This window comes from Oncorhynchus clarkii, unplaced genomic scaffold (assembly GCF_045791955.1).
Source record: "Oncorhynchus clarkii lewisi isolate Uvic-CL-2024 unplaced genomic scaffold, UVic_Ocla_1.0 unplaced_contig_6764_pilon_pilon, whole genome shotgun sequence".
NCBI lineage: Eukaryota > Metazoa > Chordata > Actinopteri > Salmoniformes > Salmonidae > Oncorhynchus > Oncorhynchus clarkii.
The window spans coordinates 45,001-65,730 of NW_027258316.1; the positions used below are offsets into that span (position 1 = coordinate 45,001).

The following is a 20,730-nucleotide window of genomic DNA, read 5'->3' on the forward strand; positions in this document are numbered from 1 at the left end:
TGACCCTAGTAGAAGGATGACCTGCCACTTATTGAGCTCCTTTGTACGGAGCCTGTCCAGGAGAAAACCTCTGGAGCCCGAGGGAGAGGAGTCCACTTTCAACCGCTGTCTGACCACCCTGGACCTGGTGGCCCTAGGGGTGGGGAGTACCCTGGGGGCAGGGGTATACGTTCTCTCTGGGGAGGTAAGGATACAACTTCTTCTTAGTTCTTTTAACTTAACACTGTTGAGTTGGTTGCCCTACGGGTAGGGACTACCTTGGGAGCTGGGGAGATGTATGGATACATATCTGATAGTTGCACTTATCCTCTATCTTTTCTTCACCTTTTTACCTTTTAACATTTTTAACACTTCAACGTAACACTTCAACGTAACACTTCAACGTAACACTTCAACGTAACACTTCAACGTAACAATTTAACGTAACACTTCAACGTAACAATTTAACGTAACAATTTAACGTAACACTTCAACGTAACACTTCAACGTAACACTTCACCGTAACACTTCACCGTAACACTTCAACGTAACACTTCAACGTAACATTTCAACGTATCACTTCAACGTAACACTTCAACGTAACACTTCAACGTAACACTTCAACGTTGTTCAGTAACAATTCAACGTAACAATTCAACGTAACACTTCACCGTAACACTTCAACGTAACACTTTAACACTATAGTGGGGTGGCAAAACATAGTAATGGTTCAGTCTGTGATAAAAGCACCTCATTTGGCAGATGTGTAGATTCATGTATAATTAAGAATATTTAGATATCGATCCATCTCAGGTTTGACCCTGGGGGGGGGGGGGGGGGGGGGGTGACACCCATCTGAGAAAATAATGGTTGAATAATATATGTTAAAACACATTCCAACTATTTTTTTAACATTTCCTGTTGAAAAACAACACGTACAAATACAGTAAGTAATCTTAAGGGTAGAAACATTGGTTCCCTCTGATGTCATCGGCCTCTCTTCTTGCTAAGCCCCCCCCCCCCTCTTGTGCCATGTCATGAGGATACCTGGACCACCTATCGAGATGTGACTTTTGTTCAGTAAATCAGGTGTTAAATGAGGTGAAAAGGAGACTGGAGTTCCACTTTTAATGAATAAACATATCCAGGAAGGTTCGGTTTGGGATTAACCTTGATGCAGGTTCAACAGCACAGGACTGACAGGAATGACTCTTGACAGGAACGATACGTTGACCTAAAGCAAGGAGGGGGGATGCTCTGATGGTAAATGATGAAGACATTGGCAAAATGTGGTGCTTTTTTCTTCTTCTCATAAAATAAACAATCGTTAAGAACATTTTAGTTTAGACGCCTGAACACCTTTTGCACATTAACTTAACACCGTAACCCTTCAACACTTAAAGGAGAATTTCGTTTTTTTTACAGCCAAGTCTCTATTTTGATGTAAATGGAATGTTACACAAAGGGTGCAACTTCACTTGTTTTTGAGAAACTTACCGCAACCAGCGATTCACTTGCTCATTGTTGATGTGCTGTTTGGGTGCTCTGAAAAAAACATGAACAAAAACAACCAAATATGCCATTTTAGAAACGGAAACGGTCTCGGTAGAGTGATACAGGTCTTTAGATGTTGTACACATGAAAGTGTGTCATTCCGAACTTTATCCGCAACGTTACGTTGCGATTCGAGTGATATGTCTCCGTCCATTCTAGCAGCAGTCTACACGGAGAATGGAACAGCTGGATAGGGAAAACAGCTTGAGTTGCACACAATGGAATATAATGCACAATCGGGATGAGGAAGTTAATTGCAGGTAAAAAAAATTTTAAAAAAAAAGTGAAATTGTAAGAATAAAAAAAAGTGTCTGGACCTTTCGAAAACATGCCATTTACATATTTTTTATTTTTAGATTGCTTATAAAAAGTTAAAATTCTCCTTTAAAATTCTCCTGATCCACTTTGAATTTCCTTAAGATGATGTATTTCTATCTATCTATCTCATCTAATGAAAGTCACTATACAAATGTAATGTATGATTTGCTATCATGATTTTCAGATGACTCCGAAATGTTTGTTTCTCTCTAGGTTTCTTCTTAGGTTGCTTCCTTCTCAGGGAGTTTTCCCCTGGCCAATGGGCTTCTGCTTCGGCATTGATAGCTGTTTGGGGTTTTGGCCGGGTATCTAGAAACCTATCTAGAAAAAGAGCTTTATAAAATCAATGTTATTGATTGATTGTCATGTTTATCAGGTTGCTAGGACGTCGTCAGGTCCCAGCATCATCATATCCTTCTTCATCGCTGCCGTGGCCTCTGTCTTTGCCGGCTTGTGCTACGCTGAGTTCGGGGCCCGCGTCCCCAAAACGGGGTCTGCGTATCTGTACAGCTATGTGACGGTGGGAGAGCTACTGGCGTTTATTACCGGGTGGAATCTGTTGCTGTCCTACGTCATTGGTAAGATACAACAATATATTACTTCCTTCTAGTTCAGGCTGATTCTTCCTTCTAGTTCCTATCTGATCTACACTCACCGGGCCAGTTTATTAGGTACACCACCCCGTTCACAAAAATGGATCGCTCCTACAGCAAGTGAGTCATGTGGCCCTGGCTTGTTATATAAAGCAGGCAGACAGGCATCAAGGCATTCAGTTACTGTTCCAATGAACTTTAGAATCGACAACAGGAATGACCTACGCGCCTTTGAGCGTGGTATGATCGTCTGTGTCACAGTATCCAGTATCTCAAAAAAATGTCCGCTCTCCTGGGGTTTTCACGCACGACAGTGTCTAGGGTTTACCGAGAACGGTACGACAAACAACAAACATCCAGTCAGCGGCCGTCCTGTGGGGGCGGAAACAAATCGTTGATGAAAGATTGAAGGAGAATGGCAAGGACCATGCAAGCTAACAGGCGGAACACGAACAGACAGATAACGGCCCAGTACAACAGTGGTGAGCAGAACAACATCTCAGAACGCACAACTCGTTGATTCTTGTCACGGTGGGCTACTGCAGCAGACGACCACACCGGGTTCCACACCTATCAGCTGAAAACCAGAAGAACCGGCTCCAGTGGGCAACGCCATCACCAACACTGGACAACTGAGGAGTGGAAAAACATCGCCTGGAATATGACAGTGAGTTTAGTTTACTTGAGTGGCCTGGTCAGTCCCCAGACCTGGTCAGTCCCCAGACCTGGTCAGTCCCCAGACCTGGTCAGTCCACAGACCTGGTCAGTCCCCAGACCTGGTCAGTTCCCAGACCTCATCCCAAATAGAACATCCTTAGGATGAGACGGAACGGGCTGTTCGCAGCATGAATATTCCATCGTCCAATCAGCAGCAGCTGCGTGATGCCATCACGTCAGCATGGACCAACATCCCTGTGGAACATTTCCGACACCTTGTAGAATACCGAAGAATTTAGGCTGTGAGTGTATATCTTTATTGAGGCATGTTTATGATGTTGTTAGTATAACATCGGCTCCCTGGTGTGACGATAAACACTTTGGCTCAGTGCCTGGGAACACTGAGAACCATAAATGATCAACCATAAATCAAGAATCAAGAAGAACAAGAATCCAATGTCTTCCTTTAACCTTTCATCTCTGTCTTTAACCCTCTGCAGTAAAACAGTGATTAACCATCGTCCATTTATTGGCTCCAGTCCAGAGCTATAGACAGCACATATATATACTTCTCTCAAGAGAAGACTGGCTATGTGCACACTGCCCAGAAAATGAGGTGGAAACGGAGCTGCACTTCCTAACCGCCTGCCAAATGTATGACCATATTAGAGACACATATTTCCCTCAGATTACACAGAGAGGCAGAGAGAGAGAGAGAGATGTAGAGAGCGAGAGAGAGAGAGGCAGAGAGAGAGAATTCTGCAAAAATATCCTCAAGTGTACAACCCCAAATAACGCATGCAGAGCAGAATTTGGCCGATACCCGCTAATTATCAAAATCCAGAAAAGAGCCGTTAAATTCTACAACCACCTAAAAGGAAGCAATTCCCAAACCTTATATAACAAAGCCATCACCTACAGAGAGATTAACCTGGAGAAGAGTCCCCTAAGCAAGCTGGTCCAGGGGCTCTGTTCACAAATACAAACAGACCCCACAGAGTCCCAGGCAGCAACGCAATTAGACCCAACCAAATCATGAGAAAACAAAAAGATTATTACTTGACACATTGGAAAGAATAAACAAAAAAAACTGAGCTAACTATAATGATAGTTGGCCCTAAACAGAGAGTACACAGTGGCAGAATACCTGACCACTGTAAACAGAAAGTACACAGGGAATACCTGACCACTGTGACTGACCCTAAACAGAGAGTACACAGTGAATACCTGACCACTGTGACTGACCCAACAGATTTCACTATGTACAGACTCAGTGAGCATAGCCTTGCTATTGAGAAAGGCCGCCGTAGGCAGACATGGCTCTCAAGAGAAGACTGGCTATTTGCACACTGCCCAGAAAATGAGGTGGAAACTGAGCTGCACTTCCTAACCTCCTGCCCAATGTATGACCATATTTCCCTCAGATTACACAGACCCACAAAGAATTCAAAAACAAATCCAATTTTGATAAACTCCCATATCTACTGGGTGAAATATCACAGTGTGCCATCACAGCAGCAAGATGTGTGACCTGTTGCCACAAGAAAAGGGCAACCAGTGAAGAACAAACACCATTGTAAATACAACCCATATTTATGCTTATTTATTTTCCCTTTTGTACTTTAACTATTTGCACATCATTACAACACTGTATATCGACATAATATGACATTTGAAATGTCTTTAATCTTTTTTTTATTGTTGAATATCACTTTTCTTTATTATCTATTTCACTTGCTTTGACAATGTAAACATACGTTTCCCATAACAATAAAGACCTTACATTGAAATTGAATTGAGAGCGAGAGAGAGAGAGAGAGAGAGAGAGAGAGAGAGAGAGAGAGAGTGAGAGAGAGAGAGAGAGAGAGAGAGAGAGAGAGAGAGAGAGAGAGAGAGAGAGAGAGAGAGAGAGAGAGAGAGAGAGAGAAAGAGAGAGAGAGAAGAGAGAGAGAGAGAGAACACAGTTTGAACAGCAGTTTCAACCAGGAGGTGCTACCGTGCTCTCAAAAGCAATTCCACTGCAGTTAAGTTAACGCTTCCTGGGCAATACTCACCCATAAAAATAAATGTGATAGTTAATAGTCTAGCCCTACTCACATAATTGAAGTTAACCCACTGTTCCTAGGCTGTCATTGAAAATAAGATGTTGTTCTTAGCTGACTTGCCTAGTTAAATAAAGGTAAAAATATATATATTTTTTCCTAAGCTTAACCAATCACATTTCTTGCCTAACTTAGTTAATCACATTCATACAGTGCCTTGCGAAAGTATTCGGCCCCCTTGAACTTTGCGACCTTTCGCCACATTTCAGGCTTCAAACATAAAGATATAAAACTGTATTTTTTTGTGAAGAATCAACAACAAGTGGGACACAATCATGAAGTGGAACGACATTTATTGGATATTTCAAACTTTTTTAACAAATCAAAAACTGAAAAATTGGGCGTGCAAAATTATTCAGCCCCTTTACTTTCAGTGCAGCAAACTCTCTCCAGAAGTTCAGTGAGGATCTCTGAATGATCCAATGTTGACCTAAATGACTAATGATGATAAATACAATCCACCTGTGTGTAATCAAGTCTCCGTATAAATGCACCTGCACTGTGATAGTCTCAGAGGTCCGTTAAAAGCGCAGAGAGCATCATGAAGAACAAGGAACACACCAGGCAGGTCCGAGATACTGTTGTGAAGAAGTTTAAAGCCGGATTTGGATAAGAAAAGATTTCCCAAGCTTTAAACATCCCAAGGAGCACTGTGCAAGCGATAATATTGAAATGGAAGGAGTATCAGACCACTGCAAAATCTACCAAGACCTGGCTGTCCCTCTAAACTTTCAGCTCATACAAGGAGAAGACTGATCAGAGATGCAGCCAAGAGGCCCATGATCACTCTGGATGAACTGCAGAGATCTACAGCTGAGGTGGGAGACTCTGTCCATAGGACAACAATCAGTCAGTCGTATATTGCACAAATCTGGCCTTTATGGAAGAGTGGCAAGAAGAAAGCCATTTCTTAAAGATATCCATAAAAAGTGTCGTTTAAAGTTTGCCACAAGCCACCTGGGAGACACACCAAACATGTGGAAGAAGGTGCTCTGGTCAGATGAAACCAAAATTGAACTTTTTGGCAACAATGCAAAACGTTATGTTTGGCGTAAAAGCAACACAGCTGAACACACCATCCCCACTGTCAAACATGGTGGTGGCAGCATCATGGTTTGGGCCTGCTTTTCTTCAGCAGGGACAGGGAAGATGGTTAAAATTGATGGGAAGATGGATGGAGCCAAATACAGGACCATTCTGGAAGAAAACCTGATGGAGTCTGCAAAAGACCTGAGACTGGGACGGAGATTTGTCTTCCAACAAGACAATGATCCAAAACATAAAGCAAAATCTACAATGGAATGGTTCAAAAATAAACATATCCAGGTGTTAGAATGGCCAAGTCAAAGTCCAGACCTGAATCCAATCGAGAATCTGCGGAAAGAACTGAAAACTGCTGTTCACAAATGCTCTCCATCCAACCTCACTGAGCTCGAGCTGTTTTGCAAGGAGGAATGGGAAAAAAATTCAGTCTCTCGATGTGCAAAACTGATAGAGACATACCCCAAGCGACTTACAGCTGTAATCGCAGCAAAAGGTGGCGCTACAAAGTATTAACTTAAGGGGGCTGAATAATTTTGCACGCCCAATTTGTCAGTTTTTGATTTGTTAAAAAAGTTTGAAATATCCAATAAATGTCGTTCCACTTCATGATTGTGTCCCACTTGTTGTTGATTCTTCACAAAAAAATACAGTTTTATATCTTTATGTTTGAAGCCTGAAATGTGGCAAAAGGTCGCAAAGTTCAAGGGGGCCGAATACTTTCGCAAGGCACTGTATATATTCTTATTCCCTTCCTTTACTTAGATGTGTGTGTATTAGGTATTTGTTGTGGAATTGTTAGATTACTTGTTAGTGTTTTATGATTTTGATCATCTGGACCAGTCCAGTGACTGCTGTGAAAGGACAGCTGACAACATAGGAAAGTCTGTGTGACAGCTTGGAGAGACAGCTGACCGGAGGGAATAGACCCCACTGGGGCTGTTATGGGCTAGCTACCCATGTTGGCAGTCTCCGACGCTGTTTCAGTATGTTGGAGACACCCGCTAAGTGCTACTGAAAGTCAACAAAGGAACATACCCCTAGAGCCTGCGAGAGCTGGGGCGCAAGATGGCTCAACGACTGATCACATGGTTACGGACCCAGGAACGGAAACGACTACGAGTAGGAACACAGCACATGAGACAACCATAACAGCAGCAGGACACACACTTCAGGCGTGCAGCTGTGGTTGGGAGAGAGTAACATCGGCAAGGGGGTTAAGGATCCATCAAGGGAGGAAAAGGTGCTTGGGAGAGCAGAGACAGGGACCTCGCATTGACCAGTACTTCTTACGAAGCAGCCAGTCAAATCAGTCGAATGAAGCACAGCGACGGGACGCAAACCAAAGTTTGCAGAGCATCAGCACCCCTGTAACTGAGGAGGATAACGCAAGCACAGAAATGCCGGTGGATGAACTCACCCAACCACAGAGACCTCTAAAACAGGAAAAGATCAAAGGGCACAGACCGAGTGTGAAGTGGCCCAAAGCTGTTGAAAAGAGAGAGTGGGAAACAATCAACAACGACCTGACAAAAATCTTGGAACAACAGGTAGGAACAGCAGAGAAAAAGCTTGAAAGGATGGGAGACATTATCTACCACTACGGAGAAGAGCGCTTTGGAGTAAACGAAAGGAGAAGTGGCAAGACACCACCCGCGCCAGCCAAATCTAGGAGGCAGCAGGAGATCGAGATACTTGTCAGAGAGAGAAGGCAGCTGAGGAAGCAGTGGAAGAAGGCCTCTGATGCAGAGAGAGAATGTCTCATGCTACTCCAAGCAGACATTAAATGTCGGCTGGCAATCTTGCGAAGAGCGGAAAACTTAAGGAAACTTCGTAGGAAGAAGGAACACTCAAGAACACAGTTCTATAAAAACCCCTTTAAGTTTGCCAAAGATCTCTTCGCAAAGGAAAAGTGCGGAATCCTAAAAACTCCAAAGCCTGAACTGGAAGAACATCTGGAAAAGGTCCACCAGGACATGAAAAGGCATGAGCAGATAATCATCCCACATGACATCCCACCTATTCAACCACCAGAATTCAATCTGGACACTGACCCTCCAAAATGGAGGGAAGTAGAGAACGTTGTCCGAAGAGCAAGAGCGGCCTCGGCTCCTGGGCCTAATGGAGTACCATACAAGCTCTACAAGAACGCCCCGGATGTTCTACGCTTTCTTTGGAGGCTCATGAGGATAGTGTGGCAGAAGGAAATAATACCAAAGGCATGGCGAAGGGCTGGTGGTTTGCTAATCCCGAAAGAGAAGGATGCGACAGACATCAGTCAATTCCGACCAATCTCCCTTCTCAACGTCGAAGGGAAGATCTTTTTCAGTATAATAGCACAGAGGCTGTCCACTTATCTGGAAAGGAACAAGTACATTGATACATCTGTACAGAAAGCAGGCATTCCTGGTTTCTCTGGTTGCCTGGAACATACTAGTATGATTTGGCACCAGATCCAAACAGCTAAGAAGGACAAGAGAGACCTCTATGTCATCTTCCTCGACCTGGCCAATGCCTTTGGCTCAGTTCCCCATGAACTCCTCTGGGAATCCTTCAACTTTTCCACGTACCAGAACCCATCACTACACTCGTAAAGGCCTATTTCCAAGACCTGCAATTGTGTTTCACAACACCTGACTTCACAACAACATGGCAGCGCTTGGAAGTAGGCATAATGGCAGGCTGTACAATTTCACCTCTGGCCTTCACTATGGCCATGGAAGTCATCATCAGGGCATCGAGATGGGTGGTCGGCGGTGAGAGAACTAAGGAGGGGCTCCGTCTCCCACCTATCCGAGCATACATGGATGACATGACTACACTGACCACCACTGCAGCATGCACCAGGCGGCTACTTGCAAAACTGCAGGATAACATCAAGTGGGCCCGGATGAAAATCAAGCCAAGCAAATCTCGAAGCATTTCCATAGTCAAGGGACAGCTTAAAGATGTGAGGTTCTGCATTGGAGATGACCCGATACCAACGGTGTCTGAGCAACCCATCAAGAGCCTGGGTAGATGGTACAACGAAAGCCTCCGGGATAAAGATCAAGTGCAGCAGGTAAGGCAGGACATCGCCGACGGTCTTGAGAACATCAACAAGACCCTACTGCCTGGGAGGCTCAAGCTTTGGTGCCTACAGTTTGGACTTCTCCCCCGGGTAATGTGGCCACTCACCGTCTATGAGGTCCCAATAACAACAGTGGAGAAGATGGAGCGAACCATTACCTCATACGTGAAGAAATGGCTGGGTGTCCCACGATGCTTGAGTATCGGCCTCTATGGCAAAGGGGTCCTTGAACTACCTCTTACAAGTCTAACGGAGGAGTACAAGTGCTCTAAAGTAAGACTTCAGATGACATTGAAGGACTCCAAAGACCAGACCATTAGCAAGGCTGCACCTCCCCTACAAACTGGACGGAAATGGACATCATCCAAGGCTGTGCAGCAAGCAACATCAGCCCTGAGACACCAAGACATTGTGGGGAATATCCAGCATGGAAGAGGAGGCTTTGGCCTGGCAGCAAGCAAACCAACGTTCCATAAGGCAACAACATCTGAACGCAGGAAGCTGGTGGTCGAGGAGGTGCGCAGACAGGAGGAGACTGCAAGAAGTGCAAAGGCTGTCTCTCTTGCTAAACAAGGGCAATGGACGCGGTGGGAAGGCCTGGAGAGGAGAAATATCAACTGGAGTGAGCTTTGGCAAATGGAGGCAAGCAACATCAGCTTCATCATAAGAGCTGTTTATGATGTGCTTCCATCACCAAACAATCTACATCAATGGTATGGCGAGGACTCGACCTGCCCCCTCTGCCCAGCTCCAGCGACTCTCAGGCATATAATGACAGGTTGCAAGACCAGCCTCTCACAAGGCCGCTACACCTGGAGGCACAATCAGGTCCTCAAGAGCCTGGCTGCAGCACTTGAGACCAAGAGGAGTGCAACCAATTCATTACCTCCAAAAACAAGCAATCCCGTCAAAACAACAACATTCATCCGGGAGAGACAGAAAAGGCCCAAGTATCCTCCTACAAAGCCAGAAACTGGACACCTAGCCATGGCCCGGGACTGGAAGATGCTTGTCGATATTGGCCAGCAACTAATTTTTCCACCTGAGATTGCTTCTACCAACCTTAGGCCAGACATGGTACTCTGGTCCCCTTCACGAAAGGCTGTGTACATCATAGAGCTCACAGTCCCGTGGGAAAACTCTGTTGAAGAGGCCTACGAGCGTAAGAAACTGCGTTACACAGAGTTGGCAGCAGACGCAACTCAGCGTGGCTGGAATGCAAAAGTCTGGCCAGTTGAAGTGGGATGCAGAGGATTCGTGGCTTCTTCCACCATCAGGTTGCTGAAAGAACTTGGAATCCATGGACAGGCTCTGCGGCAGACCATCAGAGCAGTTTCTCAAGCAGCTGAAAGAGGCAGCCAGTGGGTCTGGATCAAACGGAAGGACCCTTGCTGGGCTATAACTTCATGACCCCCCACCCCCACCTGAGAACCCAATTCAGATCCCTCCAACTTGAGGAGGGCATATGAGGTATGCGGTCAGCTGTAGGACTAGCTCAGGGAAGAGGACGCCCCTGCCTTGCATAGTCCCGTGGGACATCTTAATTGGGCATGGGACACAAGCTAAGGCTTGATCACCCTTTAGCTGGCCACCTTTGATGAGAGTGTTTAGTGATTAAAGGCCGAAACACCCACTGATTCGAAGGCACACTACTGAGGATGTGTCCCAAAATTGACATCTTAACCCAGTCTAAGAAATAAACCTCCCATGCCACTCTGTCAACATCACGGCAAATCTCATGCGAGTGCATTCCATCTATTGGCACAATGGACAGTTTTTAACATCTCGTCCCGTGTTTTATGATTCTTAGATATTGCTGCACTGTCGGAACTAGAAGCACAAGCATTTCGCTACACTCACAATGACATCTGCTAACCATGTGTATGTGACCAATAAAATTAGATTTGATTTTTGATTTGATTTGATGTTTAATGTACAAGAGTTACAAGATGAGATGGTGTCAAATACCCTGGGTTGTTCTGAACAGAGTGAGCCTCTGTTTTGTCTATCGTGAAGATAATTCACAGCGTAACACACACACGAAGGGCCATCATGACTCCTGTCAATGCTCAGCAAAAAAAATCACCATCTGTTTCACTGAATTGGCCCTTGTGTTAGATCTTATGTTATAACTTATCTAGTCATGTTGAACATAAACAAGCTTCAAAATCATGCCCACCTTACCCAGATTATGATTTATAATGGACTGCTTGCTGTAGTTAATCAAAGCCACCACTAGGGGAGCTCTTTAAAACACCTCATAGTTGAAGACTCTTCTTTGAGTCATAAAAAGTGCATTAAAATAGCAAACTGTGTACACTTTGGAGAGGTGTGTGTGTCCACTTGAAGACTCCGGTTAGTCCTCTCACTCAAACCCTTGTTTTGTCTTATGTTGCACCTACACCCCACATTTACCAGGAATAGTCTGAATGAATCCAGAGTATTTTCATAAAGTACAGTACATGTGAAATGCACATCAAATCAACAGGGAAATGTTTGGATTCAGTCTAGTGTCAGGTGAACTGTTGTGTCCTCTCACCTTTTGATCTAATACGTGTCCCATTTATCTCTAAACGGTTCCCTTTCGATTGCTACCATGGTTACGCATGTGCTTTTTATATTTGTTCTGTAAGAAACATTTACACGTAGCCCTATCCATAAAAGGCTAAATTCCCACCAGTCTAAAGGGTTGATTGGTTGATCATTGTCATATTGGCTAATCTCCTCTCATCATCATCCTGTCAGGGACGTCCAGCGTGGCGAGGGCTTGGAGCGGAACCTTTGATGACCTCATCGGCAACGCCATGGGGAACTTCTTCAAAGAAAACGTAAACATGAACCTCCCGGGCCTCGCAGAATACCCAGACTTCTTTGCTGCTGGACTCATTATGCTCCTGGCAGGTAAACTGAATCTGATGATTGATTGACTGATCATTGGTTTGTTTAACCACATAGAGACATTAAAACTGTCGGGTACTGGTGATGATGATGATGGTGATGATGATGATGATGATGATGATGATGATGGTGATGATGGTGATGATGATGGTGATGATGGTGGTGATGATGGTTATGATGGTGGTGATGATGATGGTGGTGATGTTGATGATGATGGTGATGATGATGATGGTGATGATGATGCTGCTGCTGATGATGGTGATGATGATGATGATGATGATGGTGGTGATGATGATGATGATGATGGTGATGGTGATGATGATGATCACATGTTCCATGTGTTTCCAACCTGTGAAGGTCTGCTGGCCTTCGGTGTCCAGGAATCGGCAATAGTCAACAAGATCTTCACGGCCGTCAACATCCTGGTACTTCTGTTTGTCATTGTGGCGGGCTTCGTCAAGGGAGACATCCGTAACTGGCAGATCAGTCAGGAGGAGCTCATCAACGCTACAGCAGAATTACAGTATGCAACCTTGTTTGATTACAATACAAACGTTTGAGTACAATACATGAGATATCCTTCATCATAACAAACTTGCTAGCAACTGCAGTGGATGTTGAACACATGTCTATACAGGCACATGTGTGTGAGGATGTTATAGCCGTGGTATTACCAGGAAATATTAGCATGAATCCTTCAACCAAGATTTCTGGAAAACCAGAGAAGATTGGAAAGGTACTATTCCGCAACCATATGTGTCTTCTCCAGGAACCTAACGTCAACAGTCAACGTGACCAGTATATATGTCCTGTATTGTGACCTCTCCAGGAACCTCTACAGTCAACGTGACCAGTATATATGTCCTGTATTGTGACCTCTCCAGGAACCTAACGTCAACAGTCAACGTGACCAGTATATATGTCCTGTATTGTGACCTCTCCAGGAACCTCTACAGTCAACGTGACCAGTATATATGTCCTATATTGTGACCTCTCCAGGAACCTCTACAGTCAACGTGACCAGTATATATGTCCTGTATTGTGACCTCTCCAGGAACCTAACCTCTACAGTCAACGTGACCAGTGTGTATGGGGCTGGAGGGTTCTTCCCGTACGGTTTCGACGGGACAATCTCTGGAGCCGCTACCTGTTTCTACGCCTTCGTAGGCTTCGACTGCATCGCCACAACAAGTAAGCTTTGATCTTTAAACATGCGCATTAACACATTAACCTATATACAGTACGTCAGAAACATTTACATCCTACAGAAACACTGATAAAGCCAGGAGCTTCTCCAAGCTTCGTCCATAGTGTATCTTTGGTAATGTCTACTCTACTCAGAATGCTTAGGCATTCTGTAACAGTCAATATTCTACATGATTAAACCTTGCTTGCTTAATTGACCGGTATTGGCTGATTGATTGATCAACTGATTGGCAATCGACTGATGGCTTGATTGTATTGACAAATCTTCATTAATGAATGAATTAATTCATTCATTCATTGTCTCTCTCCAGGTGAGGAGGTAAAGAACCCTCAGAAGTCCATCCCGCTGGGCATCGTGGCGTCTCTCCTCATTTGTTTCCTGGCCTACTTCGCCGTGTCGGCGGCCCTCACTCTGATGATGCCCTACTACCTGCTGAATGTTAACAGCCCGCTGCCCGTGGCCTTCATGTACATCGGCTGGGGGCCCGCCAAGTATGTGGTGGCTGTCGGTTCACTCTGCGCCCTCTCCACCAGGTAGGTAGGAGAACGCGGGAAGCCCCTGGTCGATGATGTCACCAGGCGTCATTACAGTTAGTCAGTTGGCCGGTTTGTCTCTGTCTGTCTGTCTGTCTGTCCGTCTGTCTGTCTGTCTGTCTGTCTGTCTGTCTGTCTGTCTGTCTGTCTGTCTGTCTGTCTGTTACTATGATGTTACTATGTAATACTGAAGTATAATTACAAGCATTTCATAAGTGTCAAAGGCTTTTATTGACAATTACATGAAGTTGATGCAAAGAGTCAATATTTGCAGTGTTGACCCTTCTTTTTCAAGACCTCTGCAATCCGCCCTGGCATGATGTCAATTAACTTCAGGGCCACATCCTGACTGATGGCAGCCCATTCTTGCATAATCAATGCTTGGAGTTTGTCAGAATTTGTGGGTTTTTGTTTGTCCACCCGCCTCTTGAGGATTGACCACAAGTTCTCAATGGGATTAAGGTCTGGGGAGTTTCCTGACCATGTACCCAAAATATCGATGTTTTGTTCCACGAGCCACTTAGTTATCACTTTTGCCTTGTGGCAAGGTGCTCCATCATGCTGGAAAAGGCATTGTTCGTCACCAAACTGTTCCTGGATGGGAAAAGTTGCTCTCAGAGGATGTGTTCTTAGGCAAAATTGTGAGTGAGCCCACTCCCTTGGCTGAGAAGTAACCCCACACATGAATGGTCTCAGGATGCTTTACTGTCGGAATGAAACAGGACTGATGCTAGCGCTCACCTTGTCATCGCCCCAAACAATCTGAAAGGGGGTTCATCAGAGAAAATCCAATCCCTGTACCTTTTGCAGAATATCAGTCTGTCCCTGATGTTTTTCCTGGAGAGAAGGTGCTTCTTTGCTGCCCTTCTTGACACCAGGCCATCCTCCAAAAGTGTTCGCCTCACTGTGCGTGCAGCTGCACTCACACCTGCCTGCTGCCATTCCTGAGCAAGCTCTGTACTGGTGGTGCCCCAATCTCGCAGCTGAATCAACTTTAGGAGACAGATCTGGTGCTTGCTGGACTTTCTTGAGCGCCCTGAAGCCTTCTTCACAACAATTGAACCGCTCTCCTTGAAGTTCTTCATGATCCGATAAATGGTTGATTTAGGCGTAATCTTACTGGCAGCAATATCCTTGCCTGTGAAGCCCCTTTTGTGCAAAGTAATGTTGACGGCAAGTGTTTCCTTGCAGGTAACCATGGTTGACAGAGGAAGAACAATGAGTCCAAGCACCACCCTCCTTTTGAAGTTTCCAGTCTGTTATTCGAACTCAATCAGCATGACAGAGTGATCTCCAGCCTTGTTCTCATCAACACTCACACCTGTGTCAACGAGACAGTCACTGACATGATGTCAGCTGGTCCTTTTGTGGCAGGGCTGAAATGCAGTGGAAATGTTATTGGGGGATTCAGTTAATTTGTTCATGGCAAAGAGGGACTTTGCAATTAATTGCAATTCATCTGATCACTCTTCATAACATTCTGGAGTATATGCAAATTGCCATCATACAAACTGAGGCAGCAGACTTTGTGAAAATTTATATTTGTGTCATTCTCAAAACTTTTGGCCACGACTGTACAGTCTGGTGGGTTCCATGTTCCTTGACCTGTGACTGTAACATGTCTGATGGCTCTCTGTGTCTGTCTGTCTCCTGTACAGTCTGTTGGGTTCCATGTTCCCTATGCCCCGCGTGCTGTTTGCTATGGCCAGAGACGGTCTCCTCTTCAAGCCCCTCAGTAAGGTCAGCGCCAGACAAAGTCCTGTCATCGCTACCATCTCCTCCGGGGTCGTAGCAGGTAACACCCCATCCCTCTCTATCTCTCTTTCTACCCTCTCCTCCGGGTCATAGCAGGTAACACCCCATCCCTCTCTATCTCTCTCTCTACCCTCTCCTCCGGGGTCGTAGCAGGTAACACCCCATCCCTCTCTATCTCTCTCTCTACCCTATCCTCCGGGTCGTAGCAGGTAACACCCCATCCCTCTCTATCTCTCTCTCTACCCTCTCCTCCGGGGTCGTAGCAGGTAACACCCCATCCCTCTCTATCTCTCTCTCTACCCTATCCTCCGGGTCGTAGCAGGTAACACCCCATCCCTCTCTATCTCTCTCTCTACCCTCTCCTCCGGGGTCGTAGCAGGTAACACCCCATCCCTCTCTATCTCTCTCTCTACCCTATCCTCCGGGTCGTAGCAGGTAACACCCCATCCCTCTCTATCTCTCTCTCTACCCTATCCTCCGGGGTCGTAGCAGGTAACACCCCATCCCTCTCTATCTCTCTCTCTACCCTCTCCTCCGGGGTCGTAGCAGGTAACACCCCATCCCTCTCTATCTCTCTCTCTACCCTATCCTCCGGGTCGTAGCAGGTAACACCCCATCCCTCTCTATCTCTCTCTCTACCCTCTCCTCCGGGGTCGTAGCAGGTAACACCCCATCCCTCTCTATCTCTCTCTCTACCCTCTCCTCCGGGGTCGTAGCAGGTAACACCCCATCCCTCTCTATCTCTCTCTCTTGATTTTTTGATCTCTCTCTCTCTTTCTCTTTCGATCTTTTAGAGATATAAAGAGATTGTTGTGTTTGGCTTATGATATATTTTGTGTGATGATTTATCTACGGTAAATACTTGAATGGTTGTTTGTTTTCCTTTCCAGCGATAATGGCCCTGGTGTTTGACCTGAAAGCTCTGGTTGATATGATGTCAATTGGGACACTCTTTGCCTACACACTTGTGGCTATATGCATTCTTATACTTAGGTAAATATTTCCCAAATATCTAAACTTAGATGAATAGCAGTCCTCTGTATTGATTTTGCAAAAATAAACTGTACTAAGTTGACTTTATAACATCTAGGTACCAAGAGACCCAATCAGACGACTCAGATCTCCAGATCCTTGAATCAAACACCAAGTTTGGTTGTCTCAAACCACCATCATTCCCAACACCGGGCACCTCGAAAACAGTCACAGGTTTGACTGTACTGTCTGGTACGAAAAACAGTTTGACAAGAAATCTCCATTACGCCTGTATTTAAAGTTTCCACTTATAACAATGACAAATAATATTATTCAAAGATGGTCTACATTTTAAAGGTACTGGGGTATCTGCAGTGATATTATGAAGTATTCCCTTTCTTTCAGTCATTCTTCTCTCACCCTCTACCTCTCTCTCTCTGTTCAGTTGTTCTTCTCTCACCCCCTTCCTCTCTCTCTGTTCAGTTGTTCTTATCTCACCCCTTCCCCTCTCTCTCTGTTCAGTTGTTCTTCTCTCACCCCTTCCTCTCTCACTCTGTTCAGTTGTTCTTCTCTCACCCTCTTCCTTTCTCTCTCTGTTCAGTTGTTCTTCTCTCACCCTCTTCCTCTCTCTCTCTGTTCAGTTGTTCTTCTCTCACCCTCTTCCTTTCTCTCTCTGTTCAGTTGTTCTTCTCTCACCCCCTTCCTCTCTCTCTGTTCAGTTGTTCTTCTCTCACCCTCTTCCTTTCTCTCTCTGTTCAGTTGTTCTTCTCTCACCCTCTTCCTCTCTCTCTCTGTTCAGTTGTTCTTCTCTCACCCCCTTCCTCTCTCTCTCTCTGTTCAGATGTTCTTCTCTCACCCTCTTCCTCTCTCTCTCTGTTCAGTTGTTCTTCTCTCACCCCCTTCCTCTCTCCCTCTCTGTTCAGTTGTTCTTCTCTCACCCCCTTCCTCTCTCTCTCTCTGTTCAGTTGTTCTTCTCTCACCCCCTTCCTCTCTCTCTCTCTGTTCAGATGTTCTTCTCTCACCCCTTCCTCTCTCACTCTGTTCAGTTGTTCTTCCCTCACCCTCTTCCTCTCTCTCTCTGTTCAGTTGTTCTTCTCTCACCCTCTTCCTTTCTCTCTCTGTTCAGTTGTTCTTCTCTCACCCTCTTCCTCTCTCTCTCTGTTCAGTTGTTCTTCTCTCACCCCCTTCCTCTCTCTCTCTCTGTTCAGTTGTTCTTCTCTCACCCTCTTCGTCTCTCTCTCTGTTCAGTTGTTCTTCCCTCACCCCCTTCCTCTCTCTCTCTGTTCAGTTGTTCTTCCCTCACCCTCTTCCCCTCTCTCTCTGTTCAGTTGTTCTTCTCTCACCCCTTCCCCCCTCTCTCTGTTCAGTTGTTCTTCTCTCACCCTCTTCGTCTCTCTCTCTGTTCAGTTGTTCTTCTCTCACCCCTTCCCCTCTCTCTCTGTTCAGTTGTTCTTCCCTCACCCTCTTCCTCTCTCTCTCTGTTCAGTTGTTATTCCCTCACCCCTTCCCCTCTCTCTCTGTTCAGTTGTTCTTCCCTCACCCTCTTCCTCTCTCTCTCGCTCTCTGTTCAGTTGTTCTTCTCTCACCCTCTTCCTCTCTCTCTCTGTTCAGTTGTTCTTCTCTCACCCTCTTCCTCTCTCTCTCTGTTCAGTTGTTCTTCTCTCACCCTCTTCCTCTCTCTCTCTGTTCAGTTGTTCTTCCCTCACCCTCTTCCCCTCTCTCTCTGTTCAGTTGTTCTTCTCTCACCCTCTTCCTCTCTCTCTCTGTTCAGTTGTTCTTCTCTCACCCTCTTCCTCTCTCTCTCTGTTCAGTTGTTCTTCCCTCACCCCTTCCTCTCTCTCTGTTCAGTTGTTCTTCCCTCACCCCCTCCTCTCTCTCTCTTCTCTCCAGTGGTGTGTGTATGCGGTCTGTGCGTCCTGCTGACCCAAGCAATAGACGCTATACAGCGGCAGGAGATCTGGAGCATGGTGTGTGTGTCCATCGTAGCCTTCATCCTCCTGGTCCTTGTCATCGTCATCTGGAGGCATCCACAGAACCAAGCCAAGGCTGCTTTCATGGTGAGGAGCATCGCGGGAAGATGGACACCTGCATATACAGGACGTTATCACAGGCTATTGAAACATCGCTGATTAGAGGACATTATCACAGGCTATTGAAACATCCCTGATTAGAGGACATTATAACAGGCTATTGAAACATCGCTGATTAGAGGACATTATCACAGGCTATTGAAACATCGCTGATTAGAGGACATTATCACAGGCTATTGAAACATCGCTGATTAGAGGACATTATCACAGGCTATTGAAACACCGCTGATTAGAGGACATTATCACAGGCTATTGAAACATCGCTGATTCACAATAATTATCAACCATTATCAGATGCAGCCTAACAGATCGTAATAATGACTCAACCTCAATTTCTTTGAACTACAGAACGTTTCTTTGAACCCGGGACCCTGTGTGGTACGTTGTTTGTGTCTTTAAGTTGACATTACAGTAGAGTTCTCTTACCCCCTGCCGTCTGCTCCCAGGTGCCCTTCCTGCCCGTGCTGCCGGTAGTCAGTGTGTTTGTCAACGTCTACCTGATGGTCCAGTTAGGAGGAGACACCTGGATGAGATACGCCATCTGGATGGCCGTAGGTAAGTATTCTACCCAACACTTCTCTACCCAATTATACATGCCACTCGCACTAAACTGAGAGGTTGCTAGGGATAGATGGGTCATTTTTCTTGGGGTATCTGACCCTATATCATTAGGCGTGTTGGTTGTCTAAAGTCGGTTGGAGGTTATAGGTTGGAGGGTTGAGGGGTGGGCTCTCTATGTTTTAGATTGTAAACTCTGATCTTCTACAGTCTCTCTCTCTCTCTCTTTCTCTCTCTCTCTCTCTTTCTCTCTCTCTATCTCTCTCTCTCTCTCTCTCTCTCTCTCTCTCTCTCTCTCTCTCTCTCTCTCTCTCTCTCTCTCTCTCTCTCTCTCTCTCTCTCTCTCTCTCTCTCTCTCTCTCTCTCTCTCTCTCTCTCTCTCTCTCTCTCTCTCTCTCTCTCTCTCTCTATCTCCCTCTCTCTCTCTCTCTGTAGGGTTCCTCATCTACTTTGGTTATGGGATCCGTAACAGCGTTCAGAAGCAGAGGAACCAGACCAGCCAGGTAAAGATTGAGACCATCAGCGGTGTGATGGAAAAGGAGGCCGTCAAAGAAGAGAAGTTCTGAGGCTGAGTGGAAAGGACAGGACAGGACAACACAGGACAGGACAACACAGGACAGGACAACACAGGACAGTACAGGACAAAACAACACAGGACAGTACAGGACAAAACAGCACAGGACAGGACAACACAGGACAACACAGGACAACACAGGACATGACTGGGGATGACAGGACAGGACAAAACAGGACAAAACAGGACAGGACATGACAGGACAGCACAGGACAGTACAGGACTAAACAGGACAGGACATGACAACACAGGACAACACAGGACAGGACAGGACAGAAAAGACTGGGGATGACAGGACAGGACAGAGAGAGGTGTTCTGATGTTACAGTGTGTATATTTGTACACATAAAGGTTGGTTTATACTTTGTCTAACCACGTCTGTGGACCACTAGAATTTAACAATTGTAGTTGGTCAAAACAACATTTAATTTATAACCATTATGTCTGTGTATTTCCACAGTATTTTTTCCAACTTTAAAATAATGTATTTTATGAGGAGATATCACTGTGATTGATAAAATATATTTGTTTTCTCAATGTTTTTTTCATGCAGTATTGGGATAGATAGAACATGAAATGTCCAAAGGAAATGCATTACAAGTTTTGTGGGTTGATTTAGTCAGCTCTTTAGTCCACATGAGACTGGGTTATGGGTTGATTTAGTCAGCTGTTTAGTCCACGTGAGACTGGGTTATGAGTTGATGTAGTCAGCTGTTTAGTCCACGTGAGACTGGGTTATGAGTTGATTTAGTCAGCTGTTTAGTCCACGTGAGACTGGGTTATGAGTTTAGAGATTGTGATTTAATCTACTTTTACATCTCTTGATGTT

At 45.3% G+C, this 20,730-nt stretch overlaps 1 protein-coding gene across 1 annotated transcript; it reads left to right on the forward strand.

The window, feature by feature from the left end:
- Positions 1-16: 16 nt before the first annotated feature.
- LOC139396634 (cationic amino acid transporter 2-like) lies at positions 17-19,893 on the forward strand. Its single transcript, XM_071143578.1, has 12 exons — positions 17-184; positions 2,228-2,429; positions 12,060-12,215; positions 12,570-12,735; positions 13,267-13,403; positions 13,730-13,952; positions 15,611-15,747; positions 16,598-16,700; positions 16,798-16,931; positions 18,570-18,736; positions 19,216-19,324; positions 19,763-19,893. Exons 1-12 carry the CDS (start codon positions 17-19, stop codon positions 19,891-19,893), a joined length of 1,833 nt encoding a protein of 610 aa, XP_070999679.1.
- The last annotated feature ends 837 nt before the right edge of the window (positions 19,894-20,730 follow it).